General features: G+C 34.0%; 1 protein-coding gene across 3 annotated transcripts in view; it reads right to left on the reverse strand.

Moving 5' to 3' along the window:
- Positions 1-465: 465 nt before the first annotated feature.
- Positions 466-16,859, reverse strand: part of LOC148604487 (uncharacterized) — a 44,225-nt gene continuing 27,831 nt past the window's right edge. For all 3 annotated transcript variants that reach the window (XM_088550947.1, XM_088550946.1, XM_088550945.1), the window contains one exon: positions 466-7,559. In XM_088550947.1, coding sequence (XP_088407073.1) covers positions 4,885-7,559 — 2,675 coding nt within the window. In that variant the 3' untranslated portion in view covers positions 466-4,884. The remainder of the gene's footprint in view (positions 7,560-16,859) is intronic.

The raw sequence follows: 16,859 nt of genomic DNA on the forward strand, positions 1-16,859 counted from the left end.
AATATCATAGGTGCCTTTCCAAAACTAACAGCCAAATACTATGTTTTATAAAATATCAGGCACTTAGACACTACCACAGGATGAAAACATGCATGGAGTAGGTGGAAAAAAGGTAATTAGATAATTAGATGAAGGGAGTGTTATCTATATGTAATGTAAAGCTACTGAACAATCTAATTATTTACATAAATGTTGTCTTTGAAAGTGATTTATCTTCTGGAAGTCGTTGGCGATCCGTATTTTTAAATTTCAAACATGCATTACCGGTAATAGGATAACATAGGGCTGAAAATTGAATTTTGCATACTGATATATTTTCTTTCAAATTCCATAATGACCTGTGATATTAATATTGCCATTTTTCGGATGTTGTCTTAGTTGAGAAGTTTATTTCGGCAGTTCGTTTTCCACATTCTAGCTTAATTTTTTAAGTTTGTTTGCTGAATTAAGATCAAGAAAAAAGTCTTGCACTTTGAAGTTTTATTTCTTAAGGTAAAAGTATGTGAACATAAGCAATAATATAATGTATACACAAGAAAAAATAAATAGACAATATTGTGAGTCATTGAAATCAGCTTGGCAAAAAATAATGGCGTATGAACAAAGACAGTACTGGGACGATTGAAAAACTACTTTTTTACCAAACCTTGCAACTTTAAACGCAAGTTTTTGTACAAATCAAGCAAAAAGGGAAACATCGGAAACATGCGTGTTAAAAAAAAAACCACCGATATGACAATAAAATTTAATTCATGGATACCTTCTCTACTGGAAAAGACAATTATTTGATACTAAAATTTGCTCTAATACACTAAAAAAGAATGTAAGACAAATGAAGATTTCGGCAGTTATTTTCTCTTGAAAAGTTCAATATCAGTGAATTTTAATGACATTATAACTCAATTTACCAATGTGATATTGAAAATCTTGTCTTTTACCCAAATCCGATGGTGCAAATGGTCAAATTCATATTTTCCACGGTTACACATTCACATTGACGAAATTTCAATGTATTTGGATTAGTTGCAACATCATTCAGATAAAGACTAAAATGTCCCTGGTTCAGAACAAGTTACAGTAAACAAAAGGCTCTCAAAATCTGAATTGCGCACCTAGCAAACCATTTCCAATTATCTTAGTATATTAATGAATGCTGTCAGTTCAAACGAGTACCTAAGGCACTGTAAAATGTTGGAACTGCCTTTTAAGTGTTTAAGAACCTCTGAAAAAATTGAGCAGGACTACCGCTATGCCGTTTTATTCCACTGGCTCTGAGAGGTCATTTGCCCAGAATGCATTTGCTTAAAAAAAACATAAAATAAAGTTAAACCTTGGCTATACAACATTTCCGTCACCATCTTTCAATTCAGGAGACAATGTTTACTAACTAAACCAAGTATCATTGAAATCAAAGCAAGAACAAAAGATAGCGAGAAAATGACCAACCAGAACAAACTATCGTCGTAACCATCCAATTGAAATCACAATGTTACTTGAAGAATCCAAGAATCACTGAAATTCGATCAACTGGCGAAAATGGTCCGAAAATGGCCTAAAAAATCAAAACTGGTAGACAACTCAATTGTTATGTTTATATAATTCTGAAGTTGAGGGAAAAAAAGCAAAAAAAGCATTTTGATCCCAATGTTCTATTTTTAGTAACAACAGTCATGATTTTTGGCCGATGAAAAAAGAATTATATGATCAGTTTGTGCTGAATTTCCTAAAAAACAATTATGCCAACTTTTTATAAATTTTGTCCCACGGTTTCAGAAAAGATTTTTGAATTTGTAAGGGTGAAGAACGATAGAAAAAATCTATTTCAGAGGTCATTATCCTTACATCGGACGACGAATCACTTTGAAAATTTCGGCACAAGTCCTTCTTTTGGTGGTGAACAATGCTACTCTCCATCAGAATTTTGCTATATTTAACAGTTTTTGAATTATTGCAAAAAAATATATATTGACCCTCTATATTCTATTTCTAGTAACGGCGGCCATGTTTTTTTTGTTTAACCAATGAAAAATATAAAATTCAAATGATCAGTTTGTGCAAAATACCCTTAAAAAATTATGCAAACTGTCATACTTTCTTTAAATTTTGTCTCATGATTTCAGAGAAGACTTTCAAAGTTGTACAGGTGAAAAACCATATAAAAATCTGTTTCTTATTATTTTGAAAATGTCGACATTAATCCATCTGATGGTGAACATACCAACTTTCGTTAATTGATTACAGCACAGAAGATTCTGAGGAGACGATTTTTGAAAGTGATAACATCAAAAACACCAAAAGGGTAATTACTACAACATGGATCAACAGCATATCAATAGGATACTTGCCAAGTTCTCCATTAACAATAGAGCAAAGAGTACGTCTGCATGTCTGTTTTCCATGTCTGGTCTTTGTCCCTGGATAGCATTCTTTTGACTACCGCTATAACCTTGGTTCCCTTGATTACTCTTGCAAAACAATCTTATAACATATTGAACAAAAGAGGTTGCACATCATTACATTGTACATTGTCATTACACAACACTTATATAACAGTGTATTTTGGGACTACCTTAACATCAAACGGTCGGAGTTGAGTATTTGATCAATTTCTTCTGTTCTTCTATCAATGCTACATATAGCTGTTTTACTTGCCTTCTGAATTATTCCTTATTATTTTTTAAAATATCATCAAAGGAAGTAAAAACTTTTATTGTATTTATATGATTACCTTTAGGAGTAAAAATATGCATTTCATTTTTAATTTTTCTCTACAAAGCTATTTTGCATTAATTTCAAGTTTATAACAATGGCGGTACTTTTCACGTATTCAAAATCAAAGTGCTGTTAGCAGTGGGGCTTTTGGATTCTTGTGCAAATTGTAGCATGAACAAAATTCAAAGATTACATGACGTAAAATAAAACTATAATATAATATAATATAATATAATATAATATAATATAATCATACATGGGCATTTCCCATATTATTATGATATATTATAACATGTCTAAACTGAATGTCAATCAATAAAATTTATTTCTGATGTTCCAAGTATAAACTGTAATCGACATTTAAACAGTGTCGAACTTCACAAACATTTGCAAATTTTGTTTTGTATCACCTTTTTCCCAATTCTTAAAAAAACTGTCCAACAATTTATTTACAATCAAATTCAGACGTTCTACAAAACAGTATTATCCTACAGTGTAATTACACTCAAACAGAACTTACATATAGTTCAGCTTTAAAATATAATTTTCTTCATCAATATAAGACTTTCAAAAATAGACACTTTCAGCAATTTGAATTTTCCCGCAAATTTTACTGCTTTTTTAACTTTCTGTTTATTAAACATAAAAGATAAGATCAAGGAGTTACAAAACTTTGATAACCTTGATAACTCCTTGATAAGCGTTTTTTTTTACTGATATTGTATGCAGTGGAAAATGCTTAGCACATTTAATACTTCCGACACATTACTACAGGAATTTCATTCCCTTAATGCTAATTTATTACTAAACATCGAAAAAGGAGTCCCTCAAATTTTCAGTTTATTTAAAGACCAGGTCTTCATTTTTTCCCCAGAAGTAATAGAATATTATCAAGCTGAATAATTGTCAGAAACATATTAAAAAGGTCATTAAAGACGTACTGAGTTATATAAAAGTAATTTCATTTGGACTATATTTTTGTGTAGTGTTCAAAAGCAGTAGAGAAGTTCCAGGCATAAACCGATAGATCCCCCCCCCCCCCAAAAAAAAAAAAAAAAAAAAAATATGTTTACACTTGCTTCAAAGTTTTCTAGTTTAAAATTGTAATAAATGCAAGTCTGTTTTGATACATGCCAACATTTTAAAATGCTCGAGGTTTTTTTAAAGATTACTTAGGCATAACAATTCTATAAAGCCTTTTAATGGGTTTTCAAATTTATCTCGATTTTTTTGGTATTTTAAAGGTAAGATACAATGAAGTTAAGTTATAAATGGAAGAGTTTACAATCAATGGAACCAAAATTCTAGCGGAAATCAAACGAATGTAATCCAGGGACAAAGACAGACATGGACAACAGACAAACACAACAAAGAACATGAAGTAACTGAAATAATGAAGTAACAGAAGTAAATGAGCAACTAGGACTCCATTAAAAACTAGGAACATGGAACAGGTTTACCGGCAGGGTAATCGTCCTCAGCTTTTCTAGAAACACTCACCGAGTTGCTCACAAAAAGTCTGGGGTATACGAAAGAGGAAACGAAAACTAAGACCCGTTCAATAAATCAGTCTTCAAGGTGCAGATGGATGCGTCGCCACGATCCACGAGTTTATGATGACGGCCATAAAACTTCTGTAGTGATGACTTCAATCTTGTAGCAACATAACCCTGTTCCAGAAGCCTAGTTGTATGAAGTCTAGCGCGATACAAAAAGCCTGCATAGTTACGGTAAGCTCTGGCATAACGTATGAGTTGTGATATGAAAACTCCATACGCAGGTGCTGTAGCGATGTTGCCACAGGTTAAAGGAAAGTGGAGAATTCTAAATGAAAAGTCATCACGTTTGTCTTAATGTTTGGTCAATATTTTTCCTTTACCGCCGATCTCTAAGTGCAGGTAGAAATTGCTCTCAAGAAACGTTACCTTAGAAGCTCTCATGGTGGAATCCCCTAAAAATAGTGGCAGTTGACTAACACGTCCTTTCAATACAAAAAAGCATAGCGCACATATATCAAAGAGCACTTTCATTTTCCCCTAACAATATATCAACTATTTCAACATGGTCGTCGTTATTAATTCTTCTAACCACAGTTTCAAGGCTGTTTCCAAAACAATCACTGACGTCAGTTTCAGCACCATGTTGAACTAAATATTGCGTTACGGATTTATGTCAATTTATGGCACTTTTCCACAGAGGTGTTTCTACTAAATTATTCTTCTGATTAATATTGGCACCACAAGTAACCAATAATTTGGTAAGTGAATCATTCCCAGAAGTGGCAATTTGATGGAGTGGTGTCTCGCCATCTTTATTGGCCTTCTTTACATCAGCATTATTCTCTATTAGTATTTTAACAATGTCGGTTCTGTTCTCATAGCATGCAACGTATAGTGGAGTCCATAAATCCCTGTCTGTAGTGTTCACATTAGTGGTATGTTTTAATAACAGCCGTAATATGTCGGAGAATCCTTCCCGACATGCAATGTAAATTGCATTCAAACCATCACTGTCAAGGCACTCCGTGTTTACACCTTGATCTAAAAGTAACTTCAGTATAGGAATGTGTCCGTTCTCACATGCAATATGTAGCGGTGTTCTTCCGTATTTATCTTTCATATTCAAAGCAGTAACTTTTTGTGAGGTATTTACATTTTCCCCTTCTACATCTTTGCGTTTTAACAAAAGTTCAACAATATCTGTATGTCTTTTTTGACATGCAATATGAAGCGGGGTATGTGTTTCCTTGTTTACACAGTTTTTGTCTGCGTTGTATTCAAGCAAACATTTTACGACATCAGTGTGTCCACGACTAGTTGCAGCATGAAGAGGTGAATTCATCCCATTATTACAAAAGTTAATATCAGCATGTTTCAAAAGCAAAAGGTTCACTATTTCTGAATGTCCGTTCATTGCTGCAAGATATAACGGAGTATTGCCTTTCTCATCACCTTTGTCAACCATAACATTTTTTTTCAACAGTTCCGTTGTGATTTCTAAATAACCCTTTTCACATACAATGTGAATAGGATTTTTTTTCCCATCTAATGTATCTATATTAGGATTTGCTTTTTGTTCGAGAAGAAGTTTAACAACATCTAATTTGTTCAATTCACATGCATGATATAATGCAGTTCTTCTTTTGTTATCTACACAATCGATATTTGCATCATGGGACAGAAGTAACTTACATATTTCAATATGTCCTTTCCGACATGCTAAATGTAATGGTTTTAGACCTTTCTGATCAGAAACATTTACTTTCGCATTTTTTTGCAATAATATTAAAGCTAAATTTATGTGTCCATTATTACAAACCAAGTGCAGCGCTGTATCTAAAGTAAAAGGGTTTTGTTTAATTGCGGCTTTCTTTGACAAGAGAGATACAACTGTTTCAACATAACCTCCTGCACATGCAAGATGTAACGGTGTATTTCCTTTTTTATTCGTTGCATCAAAAAATCCATTCCTTTTTAACAATACTTCAACCACAGCTTTGTGTCCTTTAATTGCTGCAAGATGAAGAGGGGTATTTTCATTATTATCCTTCATGTTTACCCTCGACCGGTCCAAATCAGCAAAAAACTTAACATAATCGTCATATCCTTGATCAGCCACAGCATGTAATACAGTGGACTTGTTTGTGTCCTCTTTAAAATCTTTACAAGTAAAATTGTCACGTAGATAGTCTAGAAATAGGTTTCTAAATTCTGGGAGATTATTGTTGGTGTCCAAGAATACATCCCAAAATAATCCTGACTTTATATCCATTAACAAACGATCGAAGTAGAGTTGATCAAAACGTGGTGGAATTGATACACATTGATTTGTTGCTCTATATTTACTAAATTGATCAAGTGTAAATCTGTCCTTTAAAACTGACCATTTCCCATACTTAAGTAATGATTTCATAATATATTTACTAATACAAAATGTTATACCATTGAATAATTTTTCACTTTTGAATTTATACATTGTGTTTTTTTCAACTACAAAGGAACCTTTCAATGACACCAAGTACTTTAAAAGTAATTGTTTACTAGGAGCTGATTTAAGACCAACTTCACGAAACAAAAAATTTAGCTTATCATTATCCTTATGATTTTCGTTTGTGAGTAGGTCAATTTTGATTGAATTGCCTAAAATAACTATCATTGAAAATATTATGAAATTGATATCCAAGTGTTTGAACAATTGGTCTATTTCATACTTTATATACATGCGAGGATTTACAACCTCTTCAAATCCACCTGCTGTTTTTACACTACAATAATAACATAGTTCTGGAAAAAAATCGAATTCCATAAGTACCTTATCACCTAGCCCATTAATTTCATCACCGATATAAGAATGTCCAATACTTCGCCTTTCACTTATGTTAAGACAAATACCTTCAGACAGAAAACATATTTCAATAAAAGGCAATAGACACCTATCATCAATTAGATTATATACATATGACCTACATGTGGCTATAAGTTTTAAATCCTTATTTCTAGACAATAAGATTTGAACTCGCTGGTTTTGTTTTCCCCACCAATCTCTGTTATGCTCTTCAATAAAATGTTTTCCAAAAATATCATCGATGAAAAGCAATTTTTTTCCTTTTGGTTTTGAATATCTTATTGTGTCATTTATGTCACACACAAGCATCAAATCATATCCCTCTGACTCAGTCATATAGAGGATAACATGGATAGCAGTTACAGTTTTACCACAACCAGGAGGTCCTGTTATAACAACACACTGATTTGTCCTAATAGATTCCTTTACAGCAGCTGATGCTCTGGTCGGTACAAACGTTTTTAAAGCGTGTTTCCAATTGTCAACTTCATGTTGCTGTAACTCTGGAGAAGAAAACAAGCATATTCAACATCCATGCAAAAACCTTAAAAGTGCCATTTATAATATCAATTTCTTTTACAATGTTAACATGATTCTAATACCCGATATCTAGCACCATTAAAATTATTTAACTTGTAATATACTTATTCGATTGAGGAGCATGTTGTGCTTCTTGTTGGTAAAAAAATATAGTTCAACATGGTAGTTTTGTTTAAGCTAATGAACACAAACTTTGGCGAGCATATAATTTTAACATAGCATGAGTAATATACCAGTAAGGATAATTTCAGTACATGCCATTTATCATATCAACAAGGAACAAAGGCCCAAATGAAGCACCATAAAAATTCCTTTATTTCTAATTGATAAATATGTAGCTGCACATGTTCAGTGTGCATATACACACTGTGCTTATATATATATATATATATATATATATATATATATATATATATATATATATATATATATATATATATATATATATATATATTAACTCTTGAGTTACAGATTACACAAAGTAAGTACGCTTGGCAAATAAAGCGACATAATTTATAAATCTTAAATTTCATTTACAAAAATCAATTCCAAGAATATGTTCCCCGTCGAAAGATTTATGCAAAAAAAAAACAAACAAAAAAAAAAACCAAAAAAAAAAAAAAAACAAAAAACAAAAAAAAATTGCCATTATCAAAATTATGCTTTTCAATACCACTCTGATTGTGATTTAAAGTAAAAAATCCGTATTTTGAAATAACTAAACTAACATAAATGAATGACAATTGTATGAGACATCCTGAGATGATTGTCTTTATGATTTTTTGCCTTCAAAAATCTTAAATGATATCATTTGATATAATTGTGTATTATAATTTCACAGGGACCAGTACAAAACTGAGTATGAGAACAAACTGAAAGAGGAACTGGAACAGATCAGAACTAAAACCAACTCAGAAATAGACAGACTGAGAACCAGTACTAGGGAGATGTATGAAAGAGAAAACAGGTAAACCTCAAATACCTGGCCCCAGTATCACAAAACTAAAAAAAAATGCTTAATTCTGAAAAAAAAATTTTAACATCATTTTCGACGACTTTGATTATTTGAGTTACTGTTGATGTTAAGAATATTCTTAGGCATATTTTTCAAGTTTTGTGTCACTGGGGCCTGTTGGTTAAAAGAAGGGTCAGGTAAACATGAACATACCAATATTTTTAAGAAGCTGTCTTTTTAAGATTCATGGAAAATTTCAATTTAGTGCTTCAGTGGATATCAAGTAACATAATCTGATTTGGCTGTAAAAAATGGTATAGGTTCTCATGCACCACCTCATCCCTAAATCACTCCTGCATTAGAGATTTTTATTCTGCTGGAAAAAAAATCAAAAATAAAAAAAGCTGGATATTTTTCCTGTTTCCATTTGATAAATTTGTCATCAGGATTGTTTGCATGCTTGAAGGAAAGGTTTAAAATGCTTTAGATGCAGTAGTTTGACAGATTAAAATCATGCCAAATTGCTTTGATGCCATGGAGTATGATACACAATTTTACCTCCACATGCATTGTTTTATGAACTCTATAATACATATTTATCAGCTTGAGCAGTATATATCATGAAATGTTTCACAGAAGAGATCTATTTGTTTCTGACAAAATAAAGGCCACCCTCCCACATCAACTTGTTTTTTTTTTAAAGTGGTCTGAAAACCTAGAAATATTTTGTACAGCCTTGGTTCTATGATAATAGTTTTGGAAAAATTAAAGTTATTTTCCTTGTAGGTAGAATAATGGTGCATTCTATGGCCTCCATCACCAATGCTCTATCCTCCGTTAGTATATTGCCCAGGTTCAATCCTTGAAACCCTTTTTAAATAAAAGGTCCAATAGAACTTTGATTTTCCACTACTAGAAGACAGAATTTATGAAACCTTTGGTGAAATTTCTGAACTCTGAAACAATCTAAACAATGTATTAAAAAATAAAAACATCTTCTGACCCCTTAATCACCCACAGCATTATTCTGAGTCAGACAACTATATGCATGGTTTTTGTATTACTTTCTGTCCTCAAATCTTTGAGTTTTTCCTTAAATACAAATCTCAAGTGATCTGATTGGTCGCAATTTGAGTTGAGGAAAGATTTGAGGAAAATCTCAGTTTGAGATTGTTTATGACACTGGGCTCTGTTAAGTTTTGTTTTAGCATCAGTAATAAAAATTTAGATCCTGCCTGACTAAAGACAGTATGGAATATCACAGTCTGTTTTCACAACACACATTGGGAAAGCTAGTTTTTAAACTCAAATGAATATTGAAACTATAATTACTGGTACAAGGAATTAAAAAACAATACCAAAAATATAGAAGTGAAACTTTTAGGAATGAACCTGTTTAAGGGAAATGCTGCAGAGGACATTGTCCCTGTATGTTTTGTTTACCAAACTATATCTGTTTATTTCTAAAAACTCACTTAGGGATAATGCTAAACAACACTTCGTGTAATCAAGGGAACCAAGATTTTACCGGAAACCAAACAGACCCACATAGCAAAGAACATAAAATAATACATACAAAGTAACAAGAATAAATGGGCAACTCGGACTAAAATCTGGGAAAATTAACCAGGTGCACCGATAGGGATAGCGTCGTCTGGTTTTCTAGAAACACCCACCGGCCCATAATAAGTAAAGTACAGACTAAAGGAAAGAGGGAAGAGAAACTATGACACGTTGAACAAATCATATCTCATTGTACAGCTGGATACATCGTAACAATCCACGAGCTTACTTTGCACTTCTGTAGTGATGTCCTCAATCCTGTAACCCTGTTCCAGAAGCCTTATTGTAAGAGGCCTAGCGCGGTACAAAACGTCTGTGCAGTTATGGCAAGCTCTGGCATAACGTATGAGTTGTGATATGAAAACTCCATACACAGGTGATAAAAGGATGTTGACACAGATTACATGCATGTTGACAATGCGGAACGAAATCATGTTTGTCGTATAGTTTGGTCAATAGTTTTCTTTTACCATCGATGTCTTAGTGAAAGTCAAAATATACGGCTGACTTCATAGTGTCTCTAGTATCCTTTATCTCAAGTTCTTTGGGGTAAATGCGATATACGGAAGCGAGCCCCGAAACTACGATTGTTTAACGATAATTAGTCATCTATATAGGGAACAATCAGATTAATGGATCTAGCTAAACGATGTTACTTTTTTGGATCAGATAAATGGGTCCACCTCACTGTACAAATGTGTATTATCATTTTGAAAGTATCTTCTTCGATGTATTTGGAAAATGATTTGGAATCGTTCTTTACAAGTGTGAGGGATCTCTTCCAAGAACTACATATTTGTATATAGGTGTACCGTCTTTTTTTCAGAGAAACAACGATATATGATGTTTTATGAGTGGCTATTTAAAATAAGTATGGGGAAGGAAATATAAAAAGTTGAAAAATCATAGGTTTTTATGCTATTGTTTTCTAATAATAATTTGAATTGAGTGTTTTCGGAAAATCTGTCGAATTTTCAGGATCCACACTGAATAAATCTCACTACGGGAGTAACAAGTGTCGTAATAGGACTGGAAACCCTCTTTAATAGCTGTGCATCTTGCAGATCCAGCTATGTAGCCTTCTTTGTAAGGATTGTTGTTGAGTTTAGGGATCCAGAATATAGACGGTAGATCACAATCTTTGGCAGAGAGACTAAAGTTTGTTTGTTTGTTTGTTTGTTGGGGTTTAACGCCCGAGCAGCAATATTTCAGCTATATTCAGGAGGTGAACATGAGGTGGATGATAAAATGAACATGAAATGATGATGAAATGAAAAATGGGATGGGACACAAGGATAATGGGGTCGAGAAATTTTGATTGCAACTGGAAATAGGGAGGTGGGTAGGGTCGGGCAATTTAGCCTCCTGTGGGGGAGCCCTATGGTTCCTACTCCGGGAGAATACCATAGTATGTTTTTTAACGTGCAAGGAACGGGACATATTTCCCAACACGGTGCACCACTATAGTTTGCGGTCAGGTTTTCCGTATTATAGCCTGACAACCCCAGCATGTAACACGCCAGGGGTACTCCATTCCCCATTTGGGGCACACAACGCAGTTGCTCTGTCAGCAGAGTAACCTAGCTACCGGCTAGGGTTCTGAGCACTATTTAGTCGCCTTTTACGACAAGCTTAGCGCTGCTGCAGGCCTATTCTTTTGACACCCGGACCTGCACGGGTTGGCAGAGAGACTAAAAGAGGAGAGCAGAAAGTCTTCGTTTCCACTATCCCTTCATTGGAGAGTGTGATAGCAGTGTAGGTCTTATTACTGCTATCACTAGTAGCCGAATGCGTTTACTGAATCGGCCATTTCCTATTTAACATCTACTGAAAACTCTTGGAGGCTGGGATTTTCAATGTTGCTAAATATTATTTTTCTGCTCCTCTTAAAATTATTTTTTTTCCAATAACAGAAGAATTAATTTTTTTTCAAGAATATTGCAGATTTTTTTTTGCAAGTCAAATTTATGATAAACAAAAAAAAAAATGGAAATATTATATAACTATCAAGGGAGTATAGATATTAAGATCAATCAGATATTTCATTCTTGTTATGACTAAATAAAATTAATTAGTAGATTAACATCTCAAAGGGGATGAAAATTTCAAAATAAAGATTTTTTTCCGTCATTTTCTTGTATTTAGGCACTATAATATACAAATCTTCCATTTTTTGGTGACCAAAATAATGTTTCCTCTCTAAAACTGATGTGGGTATGGATTAAGAACATGTCAAACAGTTACAATTAGGCTAGCAAATATTAGTTCAGGAGTAAAAACCAAAACCAAATCCTTGCCAACCATCCCACATTTTTGGTGAGGGTTGGATGAAATTTACTTCGCCTAAACAAGACATGGCTTTGCCTGTAGCCAGGGATTGGATAAAGTTCTGCTTTTTCTTTCTAAACTATAACCCAGCATGAGAATATATAGGACTTATGCAGAATGGAAAGCTTTCCCTGCAATAGCACAAGAAAGTCTGGGACTCATTGAGACCGGTAGCTTCCCTGCAAATCTGCAATAGCACGAGAAAGTCTGGGACTTATGCAGGGAAGCAACCCATGTCACAATCAATTATGCATGTCCAATCTATAGTGATCACATTGTATAGTACCCCAAAATATATCAATTAGACAAAGAGCAATCCATGATGTAATTCATGATTATTGTACATTATGTCTAATAAAAATTCTTGCACACTTATAATGAAAATTATGGGCGACAGGAGATAACCTTGGCACATTGAAGGATGTTGAGAGTGTTGAATTTTAGATGACTTGGCATTTGGTGTTTTCGTAGAATCCATGAATAATCTTTGCTATTTGACAGGGATTCTATAGTGTTCTTTACGATTTGACAGGGATTCTATAGTGTCTTAGTTCCTTCCAAAGAGTATTTCTGTCAAATTGTTCGAAGGCTTTCTTGAATTACACAAAGTTGATGTAGAGAGTTGATTTCCATTCTATCGACTTCTCGATGATAACCCGTAATGTGGCAATTTGGTCAAATACATGATCGGCCGCATCGGAATTCTGCTTGCTCATCACAGATGTTTGTATATATTGTTTCTTTCCAGAATGACTCTTGCTAGGATTTTACTTGGTAGGGAGAGTAGCTGAGTTCCTTATCAGTTTTTGGCAGTTGCTCAGGTCACCCTACTTTGGAGGCTCAATGATGCAACCTAAACTCCATTCATCAGGGATTATCACTGTTTCCCAGATGTGTTCGAACAGCTTATGCCAGAAGTTGTAGGGCCCCTTGTGGGTCAAAGTGTGATTATAAATATGACCAGTTTTATATATTGTAAATTTCGATATGCTGTACAAGAACATGCCCGTAACAGCGATAATCTTGTCGTAAAAGGCGACGAAATAGTGCCCAGAACGCTGGCGGGCGGCTAAGTCTCTCTGCCTACAGAGCAACTGGGTTGTGTGTCCCAGGTGGTAGAGTGAGATAACCCAAACATTTCACACGCTAGGGTTGTCAGGCCATAATACGAAAAACCTGACCACAAAACAACAGTGATGCAACGTGTTGGGAAAGATGTCTTGTTCCTTGCACGTTAAATTACCGATCTGTGGTTATGCTACAGGAGTAGGAACCATTATGATCCGCAACAGAAGGGTAAATTACCTGACCCTTCCCAACTCTCCTAATATCCAGTGGTAATCAAAATTATCCTTGTGTCCCATCCAATTTTCCATTTCATCATTATGCCGTCTTCATTTTATCATCTGTTTCATGTTTGTAGCCGGCATATAGCTGGAATATTTCTGCTCGGGCGTAAAACCCCAAAAATCAATTAATCAATCAATATTTTTTAGGTGTTTTCTGGGTTTATCTTCAAGACCATAGGTGGAATTTCGTCCGGTCCTGGGGCTTTTAAAATCTTTGTTCTCTGTAGGGCTTTTATGATTTTTGATTGGGTCAGTATGCGCATCAAGGTCTTTTTCGGGTTTTAGATCGGGATCCCCGGAGCGTCTGATATATTTTCTCCATTTAAAAGTGGTCGATCTAGGTTTGTTATATCACTACCATCTTTGTCTTTCCCTAGTTTGGATGTGTTGGTCTTTCTACTTGCCTGTTGGCGTGTGATGTTGTACGCAGGTTTGATGTCATTTTTGACCATTGCATTATTTGCTTTTGAAGTGAGCTTGTTGATGTTTTTCTTTACTCCTTTCCTGATGCTTATGAAATACCTCGTCAACAACAACAATCTTGTCTTGATCTGGTCAGGTTATATCTTAACAGACATTTCTCAGTTGTCTCGATTGTATCATCAGATAAACGTGGCTTGTATTCCTTTGAGAATCCAAACTCTTCTACGCATGTGGTGTTCTTTGTGGATTTTACTCTCTCAATTGCTTTTCCACTGGACCTCTTTCTTATGTTATACTTTCTGCTTCTAATCTGATCTTGTCTAGTTGCCCTAGCTATCTTGATCTTAAATTTAGACACCACAAGTTGATGATCGGATGCTATATCAGCACCTCCATAAGCTGTAACGCTCTTTCTCCATCTCCCAGTGACTGTAAATTGATAAAATCAGGTTTCTTGTTCTCTTTTCTGGAGATTCCCTGGTTGTTTTGTGTATATCCTTGTTAGGGAATGGGAATATCGTACCTCCTATGACCATATCTTTCTGGGAGCAAAATATCTGCAAAAAGTTGTCCATTTTTCGTTGATGGTACAAATTCCTTTTTTCCCCGTGACAAGTCCTCTCCCTGTGTTATCTTATTCAAACATTGGCATTCACATCACCCATTACAATCAAGATGACCCGAGTGTTGTTCAATCTTGGGTAGCTTGGGGCTGGTTGTAAAACTTACGTTTGTCTTTTTACTCTGATACGTAGGAGCGTTGCATTGAATAACTGTTACTTTCTGTATCTTTAAAAATAAATCTTGCCATGATAATTCTTCCACTAACAAGATTCCATTCGATTATTTGGTCATTGTATTGAGTAAGATTCCATGTTAATGGTTACTATCCTCTTTGGTGGTTCAGGGTACAGTAGAGTTTGCCCTGAAGATAGTATGACCGCTCCACATGATTTCCGTGTAACTTCACCCTAAGATAACAAGGTTGTAGCACCCCATTGCATTATCATATTAAGAACTATTTCTAATGTTAGAAGTAAGTTCTCATTACTCAAATGTATAGCATAGTCTTCTGTAATCGGACCACCTGGTATTCTTATATCTTCTCTCTTATAATGTTTAGTGGTAGTTCGTGTATTTTTGTGCATTTTTCTAATACTTTGTTAAACATACTAGATTAAAATAAAACGAAAGTCTCTGGATATTGATGATATCCATTTTAGTTTTCAAATATCCCAGCCCCCCCCCCCCAATATAAAAATGGGCGGTGCCTTACTAAGACTTTTTTAATGTCCTTGACTACCCATTTCGGGTCTCGAAAGTACGGGTACATCATAATTATTTTCTCTTATTTTCTTTATCATAGTATGATAAGTAAATAAATAAATAAATAAATAAATAAATACACTGATTAATTAATGAAGAAAAACTTATTATTATTTACTGGTAATAAAATAATTAAAATTCTAATTAAGGGATACATATAGAATATTTATGAGAAAAAAAAACAATTAAGATAAATTTGAAAATGCCAACAAAAGCGTAGGCGGATGGAAAAAAAATCATTTTAAAACGTAACACCGGAAGTTTATTATTTTAAATGAAAGGGGCATTTATCAATATATATGAAATGAATTATTATAAAAGAAAATTATAAGGAAAATAAGGTTACATTAATGTGGTTGTTATCGACCTCCTTGCATAAATATTAACTTAATACAAAATAAAAAAAATGTCAAATAGTTCTGAAAAAAATCTGCTTGTCTCAATAAAATGAGAAAAAAATGTGTGAGAAACTCATCCATAATTAGACAATCATTTTTGTCATAGATAGTTATGTCAGGGAAAATGTGTTATTTAGAAGTTCTTTTTTTCCAAAACGCGATTCATTACCTGTATTAATAATTATAGTGAACACGCCCTGGGAAACTTTCGCGTATATAGGAGACAGGTGGTATAATAAACAATTATTTCAACTCGCTTTAAATTAAATCACAACCCTGATAATTAGTCTGACGATGACACTAAATATATAGAAACATCTTCCTTTTTTAAATGAAAAAGAAAAAAAAAAAAAAAAACAAAAACATCAAACATATTGTTTTCTTCGTGGATCAGTTTTTCTTAGATCCTGATTAGATACAAAGTCATGTACAATGTAGTAATAAAACTCTGGATTACTTACGAATGTTTCATCTACTTCAAAATGAAGGAGTGAAGGCATTCATCATTTACCCAAATTACCCAAATACATTTCCCCAGTCAAGTCTGAGTGTGAAGTTGTGTTTCATTTTGCAAACGAAAATATACTCTCAAAATGTAAAACTTCCATTAGATAAAACTAAATCAATTATTATTTCAATATTCTCGGAGATTTAACTATGTTGTGGGGCACTCTCTTGGACTTCAGGGTAGTGAGTTAGCAAAAAGGTCTTAATATAAGGGTAGCAAAAAGAATTACCGAAAACTAATCCGATCCATAATCAAGTCAAATCCAAGGAAAAGGCGTCTAGTACATTTGAAAGGCCTTGGAAGTGCGATGGGGACGCCAAAGGGCGAAGAGGTCGCGTTGACCGGCGATGGTCAACGCTGAAGTACGTTGGATGTCAAATGCAAATGCGCGGAAGTGCGTTAGTATAATACCC

The sequence above is a fragment of the Perna viridis genome, chromosome 10, assembly GCF_037379345.1.
Source record: "Perna viridis isolate PV_CMFRI_1.1 ecotype Kerala chromosome 10, ASM3737934v1, whole genome shotgun sequence".
In the NCBI taxonomy this organism is placed as follows: domain Eukaryota; kingdom Metazoa; phylum Mollusca; class Bivalvia; order Mytilida; family Mytilidae; genus Perna; species Perna viridis.